General features: G+C 41.8%; 1 protein-coding gene across 6 annotated transcripts in view; it reads right to left on the reverse strand.

Moving 5' to 3' along the window:
• kif18a (kinesin family member 18A) overlaps positions 1–12,169 on the reverse strand; it is a 189,357-nt gene that overhangs the window by 151,389 nt on the left and 25,799 nt on the right. For all 6 annotated transcript variants that reach the window (XM_068046482.1, XM_068046479.1, XM_068046480.1 and 3 more), the window contains 2 exons: positions 10,538–10,642; positions 6,729–6,839 (listed from right to left, as the gene is read on the reverse strand). In XM_068046482.1, coding sequence (XP_067902583.1) covers positions 6,729–6,839; positions 10,538–10,642 — 216 coding nt within the window. The remainder of the gene's footprint in view (positions 1–6,728; positions 6,840–10,537; positions 10,643–12,169) is intronic.

Consider the following 12,169-nt stretch of genomic DNA (forward strand, 5'->3'; position numbering starts at 1 on the left):
AATGGGTGGTTGATGGTCGGCACAGACTCGGTGGGCCGAAGGGCCTGTTTCAGTGCTGTATCTCTAATCTAATCTAATCTCAGTCTTAAATGGCATATCCCTTACTCTGAGACCAAATCCCCTGGTTCTACACTCACCAGCCAGGGGAAACATTCTATCTCCCATCCACCCTGTCATGCCCTGAAAGAATTTTGCAAGTTTCATGAGATCACCTCTCATTCTTGAAACGCTAGAGAGTTTCCTCAATCTCTGCTCATAAGACAATCCTGCCATCCCAGGGATTAGTCTGGTGAACCTCCATTGCACTCCCTCTACGGCAAGTATATCCTTCCTTAGATAAGGAGACCAAAACTGTACACAATACCCCAGGTGCGGGCAGGAAAAAAAGTGGAGGACAAGAGTGCCTACATGTCTTAACCCCCAAGGAGGAGACATTGCTGACCAACATGAGAAGGATCATCATTGAAGTTGTGGCCACAGGTACCACTGGACAGATCGATGAGGAGGGTCCCTGCATACCTAATCCTCCTCTCTTCCTACTTTTCTTTCATCCCACAATTGCTTCGGATGTGCAAACTACAGATGGTGAAAGCACCCACTTTTTCCTCTTCCCCTCACAACCCAAATCTTGTTCTTTTCGCATTTCAGATACTGAAGAACTAGAACCTTCCCAGTCAGAAGGAAAAAGACAGTGAAGTTGAAGAGATACAATTACTCGATCCTGCACTCATAGCCACCGGTTCAGAAACTGGTATTTTAGAGGCTAGGATAGGTAGAGGAGGGATCTGCATGTGATGTGACACTGGACATAAGCGTGCAGGAGCCATGGTGGGGGTAGGACACTGGAGGTGCCAGCTCGCCAGAGAGCAAGGACTTACATTAGTTCTGCTGCAGAGGAATTGGATAAGGACTTTGATGGTCCAGGCTACAGAAGGCGCCTGATGGGCACACGCAACCTAATGTTTGGTACACTGTAAAGCCTGCCAGAAAGCCTGCGCACAAGGTAAAGGTGTATAGAGTAGTCGATCTCTAACTTGATGCAGGGCTTTGCACGAAGCTTGGAGCCCACCCTTTCCAACATGAAACAGGTGGTCACCTCCATGAGCACACTTGTGGAATTCACCATGAAGCAGCATCTGATGGCCAATGCCACAGCTTCCATCGCTTCAAACACATTCAATTAAAATGTCTGACTGCTGCATTGGAATTTCAGACTCCTGCCACCATGACTCTGGATACCACTATTGAAAGAGGCAACCTGCTCTCCAACAGATCAACAGGACTCCAAAAGCACTGACCTGAGTGTGTGGCTATGGTTCCATAGAACTGGAACCTGTTGTCGCTCAGGTTATAACATTCTTTCTCCCACCTCCACTCTGCCAGTGCCCCTGATGTTGCCAGTCAGCCAACTCGGCTGAGATGGTGCAGCTTGAAGTTGGGCCCTTGAAGCCCACAGCTGCTCGAGATCATTCTCCCAGAACACCTGCAGTCTCCTCAATTGAAGGTCAGCAACCTTCCACTGCCGATGCTGCAGTCACTGGGGAAGCACCTCAAAGGAACACTAGGTAAGTTAAAGGCACATGGAAGACAGAAGCACTAAGGGTGATTGGTTTCATTTTGTACACAATAGTTAGAGAAAATTAATACATTTGGATTTGAATTTGCTGATAGTTCAAATTGTGGAGTTATCAGAAAGAGGACATTGTGATGGTCAGTGATAGAAGACGTATGGAGTTGGTAAATGGGGAGGTGCAGTTGAGGTTACTGGTATCGCACATGAATAACCTGATCATGTAGAACCTGGGCAGAAAGGGGCTACCTACTATATGGCCTGCCTTCCTTGTCCTCAGCTATTCGCTTGATAGGTGGTGGCAAGGGCTGCTCCCTCATAATGGCCAAGTTGTGCAGCATACTACCGCATCCTTGAAAGTGGATAAATCAGCAGGCCCAGATGAAATATATCCCAGGCTGCTAAGGGAAGCAAGAGAAGAGGCTCAGATCATCATTTTGTCTGGCCACAGTCATAATGACAGACGACTGCTAACATTGTAGTGTTGATAAAGGTAGCTTGTTTGATGCAGTCTACATGAAATTTAGCAAGACTTTTGACAAGGTCCCACATAATAGACTGACCAGTAAATTAAAAGGTCATGGGATCCAAGGAAATGTGGCAAGTGGGATCCAAAATTGGCTCAGCAGCAGGAAGCAAAGGGTGATGGTCACTGGGTGTTTTTATGGCAGGAACATCAGTCATAGGGAAAATGCTGGAATCTATAATAAAGGATGTGATAACAGGACACTTAGAAAATAATGGTAGGATTGGGCAGAGCCAACATGGATTTATGAAAGGGAAATCATGTTTAACAAACCTGTTGGAGTTTTTTGAGAATGTAACTAGCAGAATAGATGAGGGGGAACAGGTGGATGTGGTATATTTAGATTTTCAGAAAGCTTTTGAAAAGGTCCTACACAAGAGGTTAGTAAACAAAATTAGAGCACGTGGGACTGGGGGGAAATATACTGGCATGGATTGAGAACTGATTAACGGACAGAAAACAGAGTAGGAATAAATGGGTCATTTTCAGGTTGGTAGACTGTGACTAGTGGGGTACTGCAAGGATCAGTGCGTGGACCCCAACAATTCACAATCTATATCAATGATTTGGATGTGGGGATTAAATGTAATATTTCCAAGTTTGCAGATGACACAAAACTAGGTGGAAGTGTGAGTGGTGAGGACGATGCAAAGACACTTCAAGGAGATTTAGAGGGGCTAAGCGAGTGGACAGACTTAGTGAGTGGGAAAGAACATGGCAGATGGAGTACAATGTGGAGAAATGTGAGGTTATCCACTTTGGTAGGAAAAACAGAAATAGAGTATTTCTTAAACGGTGAGAGGCTAGAAAGTGTTGAATTTCAATCATGAGTCACTGAAAGCCAACATATAAGTACAGCAAGAAATTAAGAAGGCAAATGGTATTTTGGCCTTCATTACAAGGGGATTTGAGTGTAGGAGTAAAGATGTCTTACTGCAATTATATAGAGCCTTGTGAGACTGCACCTGGAGTATTGTGTGCAGTTTTGGTCTCCTTACCTCTGATAAAATATACTTACCATAGAGGGAGTGTAGCAAAGGTTCACCACACTAATTCCTGGGATGGAGGGATTGTCCTATGAGGAAAGGTTAAATAGACTGGGCCTTTACTCTCTGGAGTTCAGAAGAATGAGGGGTGATTTTATTCAAACATTCAAAATTCTTACAGGGCTCGGCAGGGTTGATACAGGAAGGATGTTTCCCCCTGGCTGGGGAGTCCAGAATCAGAGGACAGAGTCTCAAAATAAGGGGCAGGCCATTTTGGAATGAGATGAGGAGGAATTTCTTCACTCAGAGGGTGGTGAATCTTTAGAATTCTCTGCCCCAGAGGGTGGTGGAGGCTCAGTTGTGGAGTATGTTCAAGACTGATATTGATAGATTTCTACATATTAAAAACATTAAAGGATACAGGGATGGTGCAGGAAAACGGTTTTGAAGTAGATCAGCCATGATCTAATTGAATGGCTGAGCGGGCTCGAAGGCCTGAATGGCCTACTCCTGCTCCTAATTCTGATATTCTTATGAAGGCTGCTTTGGGGGGTTCTGCAGGGCTTAGTACTGGACCCCTTGTTGTTCATGCTATATGTCAATATTTTAGACTTAAATATAGGAGGCATGATTAAGAAGTTTGAAAATAAGAGAACTGGTCATGTGGTTGATAATGAGGACAAAAGCCACAGACTGCGGGAAGATATGAATGGAATAGTCAGGTGGGCAGAAAAGTGGCAAATAGAGAAGTGTGAGGTGATGCATTTGGGGAGGCCAGACAAGGCAAGAGAATACACAATAAATGGTAGGATTCTAAAAAGTGTAGAGGAACAGAGGGACTAAGCAGTGCATGTCTACAGATACCCAAACATAGCATGACAGGTAGATAAGGTGGTCAAGAAGGCATGCAGGATACTTTCCTTTATTAGCTGAGGCATAAAATATAACAGCTGGGAGGCTATGCTGGAACTGTACAAAACACTAGTTAGACCACAGCTAGAGTACGGAGTACAGTTCTGATTGGTTTAATCACATCCTTCCCGTAATGCGATAGAGAGGGTAAAGAAAATTACTAGGATACTGCCAGGAATGGGGAATTTTAACTATGAGGAATGACTGGGTAGGCTGGGGTTGTTTTCTTTGGAGCAAAGGAGACAGAGGGAAGATTTAATTGAGTATAAAATTGAAGGGCTTAGACCTATTGCCATCAGCAGAGAGAGGTCAATAACCAGGGGACATAGATTAAAGTAATGGGTGGAAGGATTAGAGGAGAGTTGAGGAAAATATTTTTCATCCAGAGGGTGTGAGGGTCCTGAACTCTCTATTTGAAAGGGTGGTAGAGGTACAAATCCTCAATGCATATTAAAAAAACTTGGATATGCACTTGAGGTGCCATAGCATAAAGGGTTATGGATTAAAGCTGGAAGGTGAGATTAGACTGGATAGTGCTTTTTTGGCTGGCACAGACATGATGGGCTGAATGGCTTCCTTCTGTGCAGTGAATCGTTCTATGTTTTTATGTAAATCAAGATACCTGCTCAGCTGAGTACTGCAGGACTCCTCCAGAGTGATCCAGGCACCAGAAGCATTGCTCGAGTACACCGCTGGTGTGCTCCATGTTTCTTGTGGCAGCATGGCTCTTAATAGGTCTGTTGTGCGTGGGCTCCTGACCAGAGTCACGAGCTATGTCATGAGGAGATTACCCTCATTACCCAGAAGCCAGTCCTTGACTTGCCCTGCTGGTTCAAATACAGGTGGGATAGAGGATACTGCAAAATGAAAGAATTGTGTCTGCTGGCAGGTTAATGGGCATTCACCTGCATGACGTGCCGCCTGTTGTCAGACACCAGCTGTACATTAAAGGTAGTGGAATTCTTTTCTTTTGATAATTATTGCCGCAATCAGATAGAGGAGCATGCAAAGCAATGTGCATGTAGTCAATACCATTCTAAAACATCAGGCTGCCTGCGATCTGTGCAAAACCTCATGTGCGCTCCTCCTGCTTATCTCTGGCAACAGGGAATGAACTGAAAGTGTTTTTCATCGGCCAGAGCGCCTCAGTGACTTCCTTTATACAGTAGAGCACTGCAAACTGAGATACTGCTTTTATCTCCAGATGCCAGAGGCATAAAACGTCACAGTCACCTCGACAGTCTCAGGTAATGCCGTCCTTGTCCTGCTTTGAGGCTGTAGTTGTCGCTGCAGCAGTTGACAGATTCCACTCACAACTTCTTTAGTGAGCCAAAGATGTCTCATGCACGAGTTTCGGAGCCACGATGTCATGCTGCAGCTGTACAAAACTCTGGTGAGACCGCACCTGGAGAATTGCGTGCAGTTCTGGTCACTGCATTATAGGAAGGATGTGGAAGCTATGGAAAGGGTGCAGAGGAGATTTACTAGGATGTTGCCTGGTATGGAGGGAAGGTCTTACGAGGAAAGGCTGAGGGACTTGAGGTTGTTTTCGTTGAAGAGAAGGAGGAGGAGAGGTGACTTAATAGAGACATATAAGATAATCAGAGGGTTAGATAGGGTGGATAGTGAGAGTCTTTTTCCTCGGATGGTGATGGCAAACACGAGGGGACATAGCTTTAAGTTGAGGGGTGATAGATATAGGACAGATGTCAGAGGTAGTTTCTTTACTCAGTGAGTAGTAGGGGCGTGGAACGCCCTGCCTGCAACAGTAGTAGACTTAGCCAACTTTAAGGGCATTTAAGTGGTCATTGGATAGACATATGGATGAAAATGGAATAGTGTAGGTCTGATGGTTTCACAGGTCGGCGCAACATCGAGGGCCGAAGGGCCTGTACTGCGCTGTAATGTTCTAATGTTCTAAAGGTCTGCGCTGAAATTAGAGAACTGATCCCTGAATATCCTCTGCAGATATGGCCACCTGCTGAGTATCCTTCGCTCCCTCCTTCCTCTGCTAACAGCTTGTCTTACTCTGCACAGCCACTCCTCATTCTATCAATCATGTTCAATTCCCAGAGGAAGCTCTATTAGGCCACCCATGTCTGGATTACCAAAAAAGTCATAAGACTAGCCACACTGCTTTTCATGCTCAAATGTTAGCCAAGTATAGCAAACCTCCAAAAATGCATACAATTGCACCAGCAGCCAGAAGAAATAATCCAGGAATGAACTATAACTATTTCATGATCCCTTTAAATAGCACACTGGGGATGGGGTGAGTGAAGTCCATCATGCGGTTTAACATGTTCATCTGTGTGAGGTTTAGAGCATCGACTGGAGTTGCAAAGTATCAGCAGTGCCTTCAAATCAGCACTGCACACTGATTCTTGTCAGTATTTCACTGCTCTGCATGCTCCTGACAGTTGTTAGGCATGGGCAAATCCCTTAACAATATGGCGACCTACGCACCTCTTGTCAGAAGTGTGGGCGTGCAACTTGGACACCATTTTGAAACCTTAGGTGTCAAATGGCTTCCTTCTGTGCTGTATCATTATGGTTCTATGATTTGTATCAACGAAAACCAAGTTTTATCTATGATGGCAAATTTAAAAAGTCAAATTAGTGATGAAAACATCCATATTAAAAGGTGAATAATCCTTGCCAATTTTACGCTGTAGAAAAATCTATTTACAAATAACTAAGCAATATTGAATTAAGTTCCTATTCATAGAATTACCTGAAAGACAGCATGAGAACGTGAAGAATTGGAGTTGACATCAGTAGGATGTTGTGTTCTATTTTTATTTCCATAATCCAACATCTGAAGGAGCTGTTTTGAAGATGTAGGCTAAAAGGATTGTCACAACAGAGAGAGGCTTTAAACTTCAGTCAATAGTTTTATCCTCAAGTTAACCAAATCTTAAACAGAATGCTCCCCAAATACATTTTTACAGCTTATTTTCTTGCTTTATTTAGTCAACATTACTCTATGGACAATGATAATACTTCAGTACCAAAAATCTTTTCTCCCTCCCTATTAACAAGAAAGATCTGGGCCAGATATTTGCTGGTAGTCAGGGAGGGAGCAGGGGAGTGGATTTGTAATTTTTTTTATTTTTACCCCTCTCCCATCCTCTCCTGCATGCTATGGGATAGAGGGTTAATTTTGATCACTAGGTGTTTCAAAATTACACAAAGTTAATATTGAACAGGTGAAAATTGAATGGAGTTTCAATTTGGGAAACAGACTCAGTTTCAGGTATCAGTAAAATTTATATCTTTTATTTTTACATTATGCTGTACTGTTTTGTTCTGAATACCGCATTCAGTATATATATTAACTATAAGTGCTTTAGTCATAAATGAATCTCAAGTCTGAGACATTCATAAAAGAATGATGTAAAACATACTATGACCATTGGGCTGATTTTTGATTAAGTAGTTTTGTCATCGAAGTCCCAATTTAAAAAGAATTAACAAACCAATTGGTTCAATTTTCAAACACAAATAAAGCAGCACATACTCATATCCCAGCTCAACATTGTAGTGAAAATAATGGTTTTCTTTTTAAGTCAAAACTGCAAACTATTTCCCCCTGCAGCACCAATTTTGTTCTCTCGTGAAGGCATCCATTCAGTGTTAGAGTATGCCCACAATCCTCCATTACTTTGCTCAAGTGCCCCGTAATTGACAATTGGGAATTTGTTAAATCAGACTGAGTTTTAACCTGATGTCAACATGTGTACACTTTCGGCAGGGATCACTGCATAGTGGACAGGAGTGAAACCCTGGTTGATTTTTTAACCAGCCTTAGGTCAGGACATGAAAGACAACTGCAAAGCCCCCCCCACTATTCCACCCAGCTAACTCTACCTATGATCAGATTCGGGAGTTTCCTGGTTAGGATGGTTCAGCTACTCAATAGCTATACTCATCAAGTCATCAGAAGAATCCGTTGTAAACGTTGGATATATAAATACTGGGTTGGCAATATTCTTTTTCTGCTTATTCATGCATACATATTACATGAAAAATTCATTCTTACAATATAAATTTCTTTTGCTACATGAATTCTGAGGCAAATTCAACTGAAAACCAAAAGATTTAGGTAGGACTTAATGTCTATTGCTTTGGGGATAGTTTAAGCCACCAGTAAACTTCAATATTCCTTGAGCAAATAGCTATTGTAAAATCGAGTACACAAATTGTAGCTTCATGAATCGTTTTATAATCTCGATTCTTAGTCATGAAACTCTAGAAACACTTTAGACTTTTTCAAATTTGCTTTTTTGAATTCTGAAAAGTGTTCATTCATGTACAAATTGTGTAAAATCACTGTGCATTGATTGCAAGATACCTGTAGGAGGTATACATGAACACAGCCAGGTTTCGTGTCCTTAAAATGTACTAATGTTGGTTACAGTGTGGGTCAAGGAGGCTAAGATTTTTAATCAAAATGTAACTAAAATAAAGGAGTAACATATACCAGAAATTATAATAGATTTGTATGGCATTCTAGTAAGTCCGAAGCAGAAGAAGTGGCTGCCCACAAACTTTATTCATATGATCAAGAAAACTTGCATTGCAACAGTGCAATATTGAATAGACCCATAGAATTTGACACTATTAGAAAAGAAAGGCTTGCATTTATATAGTGTCTTTCACAACCTCAGGACATCCCAAAACACTTTACAGCCAATGAAGTACTTTTGAAGTGTAGTCATTATTGCAACGTAGGAAATGCTGTTGCCGATTTGCACACAGCAAGGCCCCACAAACAGAAATATAATAATGTCCTGATATTCTGTTTTAGTGATCAACTGTCCTGCATTCAAAATCAACTCCATCATCCTGTCTTTATTGGCTCCCATTCTCCACAAATGGATCTGAAAGCCCATCTCATAGCTGCATGCTTCCCTACCCATTCAGTTATAATGAGCTAGAAATTTCATTCAAAAAAAACAAAAACACAACCCCAATCTGCCCTGTTCTGGTTTTAACCAAGGTGGGTTAGGGAGCAGGTGACAGAGCGCTAATACTAAAAATGTCACCTAATTTAGAAAAATAAAACAAACTTAAAAAAAATGATGTTTTGTGTAATGTTTTATTTCTTGTTTGAACATGGAGTATTTAGCTAATAATGTGCTGAGAAAAAGTATTTCTTTCCCGTTACGAACCCAATGGCCCAAATTGAGATTAGTTAGATGCACAATGCATCCAAGTCCTATCTGAGAACTCTAAACAGTAGCTACATACAATGAAGGCAACAAGTCTGCAATGCACATAAATAATCACCAATATCATCTTTACATTTAAGAGATTTAGAGATCAACACTTATCATTGCTCAAATCAATTGATAGAGCTGGAACAAACCAAGTTAGAAATTAATGTAGGACAGAAGAGTAGGAAATAAGAAGGAAAATTAGGAATAAAAGTCGACAAGGCAAGCAGAATTATTCTTTGTTCTTACATTTATAAGATTACATTCTTAGCGTATATCTATTATAATAGTTTTACTTGTTGATCTCCCATGCTGTTACAGACAAAATTGAAAAAAGCCTTTCTCTCTTTGCTTCTTTTACTTTCTCCATCTCTATGTCTCCCCAGACTAGATCTCAACTTTCATCATAGGGCGATAAACTTGGTGTTGCAGAATGGCTGCAAGTTATACATTCCACCAGACTTCCCTTTCCTTTAATCGGACAGAGTATATAATGGGTGGCCGATCTACAATGCCATATTTACCGCCCAGTGAAAGTTAAAATCTACCCCACCGTCTGATTACCACGCATTTTCATATCATTGACACTGGTACTGACATTCTTACTCTTTCTTTCTCCCCACCAAGGTCTCTTCTTTCCAACATAAAAACAAAACGTTACAGGCATTATTCTAGAATTTGATTCATTAGAGGATTTTAATCATAGCGTCCTATATTTCTGTAAATCATACTTTCTAACAGACAAAAAAAAAGGAAACAGCAACTTAAAGAGAAGGTTGAGAGGAGTTTTGATCGAAGTGTTCAAAATCATGAGGCGTCTAGACAGAGTAGATAGAAACTATTTCCATTGGTGGAGGGATCAAGAACCAGAGGACACTAATTTAAGGTGAATGGCAAAAGACCCAATGGCAAGATAAGGAAAAACCTTTTTTTTGTAAAATGCAGCGAGTGGTTAGGATTTGGAAGGCACTGCCTGAGACAATGGTGGAAGCAGATTCAATCGTGGTTTTCAAAAGCAAATTGGATAAGCACCTGAAGAGAAACAATTTGCAGGGCTATGGGGAAAGGACTGGGGAGTGGGACTAGCCATGTTGCTCTTGCAGAGAGCTGGCATGGACACGATGGGCAGAATGGCCTCCTTCTGTGCTATACACATTCTAGAATTCTACGTATAGTGCTTTATCACATTCATAATGTTAGTCACGACAAGGAGGTTTTCTAGAATGCAACTAAATTTTGAATGTTCAGCATCCCAAAACTGGGTCGGAAGAAAGGAATTCTCAATATGGCTTAATTAAATGATAATTATTTTTTAAAATAGTACCTTGTGTAATGTTAACCCCTGGACGATGACTCCACTTTGAGCGTCCTCTCGCACTGCCAGAGATCTGGAGTTGGTTAGCAGGTCTCGGACTTCCTCATTGTATACCTTAACAAACAAATTTATTAGAATTTACAAGATGCAAGCTCCATTTCACATCCACTTACTGTCGATGTAAAGAGGATCTGTCTAGCTGATGTATTGTCACTACTCCCCTCCCTCCGATGCCAACTTCCTCCTTCCACTCCTGAAGGCTTCAATTACTAAGTGGCGACTGCAATCCAGTCTTCATTCGATGTTTGTATACACGAATCTGCAAAAGTTACTACACAATAATCAGGAGTCGAAGTGGTCAGAAATGGAAACTCCTGCCTCACTAGGCAATGGGCACTAAAGCAAACTGTAGTTCCGAAATTAATAACTCAGCTGGAAGCAGCTAACTCAGTCCAGCTCAAGGATCAAGCTTAGCAGTTTTGGCCTGTACAGGTCAATTGCTCACTGGGTATATTTGCTTAGCCATCGATGAAGCCTCACCAACACTTCAGTGTATGCACACAAACAGAATTGATCTCTGCACCTAAATCAGAGGGGTGAGAAATTAATTGACTTGTGAGGCCACTATGCTTCTTATATCTGAAAATAATCTGCATGCCCAGAGAAGTAAAAAATTGAAAAATTGCACTGGTTATACATTAATTTTCAACAATAGTGTGTGTGAGACACATTTCTTGACCATCACATCACATGTTTTGGATCACACTGATGTAGAGGAAATTTATTATAGGCAAATTTCTTGCAGTTCTTTGGTTCATTTGCAAATTTCTTCCAACAAAAAAAGTCAAATCTTTTGGAATGTACAGAGAAACATCCCACTCCAACAGTAATCTCAAACCAGTAATTTCATTCTGTGATGTGAAAAGACTTGGCAATCACACTTAAAAACTAAAGCCAGACAATTCATCATCTGTCCTGAATTACACTCTAAAGAGCAATTAAACTCTGATTGACCCAGCCCTGCACAGTTGCCTCACCAAACAATTAAACTCTGACCTGTTTACTTAACAATCAAACATTGTGGACTAAAAGTTCATCTGTTCCTGTTTTTGGGCAAGGAGGTTGTAATTTGCGACCTGCTCTTGCCCGTTCTCATTGAGTCAGGCAGCACGCAAACTTTACGCTGCCTTCTGATTTACATGATTGTGGCCTGCAGCTGAGCGAGCACGTGTTCCAGCTGGCCTGCAGCTCTTAAAGATAATCTGTTCCTCTTAAAGGGAAGCTGCACTGAATTACAGCAGGTTGTTGTGTAGAATTGCAGCAAAGCATTCAGCAAAGGAAATGGAACACCAGGGCAGTGAGAGGGCTCCCAGTTTTAGCGATGCGGCACTGGAGGCATCAGTCATGGAGATGGACAGAAGCAGAGAGGCTCTTACTCCACTGGAGGCCAGGAGGCCCTCAAGGCAAATCCTCCAAAGGGAATTGGAGCAGAAGGCAAGGGAGGTCAATGCCTGTAGTCTGGCCCAGAGGGTCTGGCAGCAGTGCAGGAAGAAATTTAAAGAACTCACAGGGGTGATCAAGGCCAGTGAATGCATCTTCACATGACATCTCATACCCACCAAAACACCAATCTCTCACACT

The sequence above is a fragment of the Heterodontus francisci genome, chromosome 14 (assembly GCF_036365525.1).
Source record: "Heterodontus francisci isolate sHetFra1 chromosome 14, sHetFra1.hap1, whole genome shotgun sequence".
In the NCBI taxonomy this organism is placed as follows: domain Eukaryota; kingdom Metazoa; phylum Chordata; class Chondrichthyes; order Heterodontiformes; family Heterodontidae; genus Heterodontus; species Heterodontus francisci.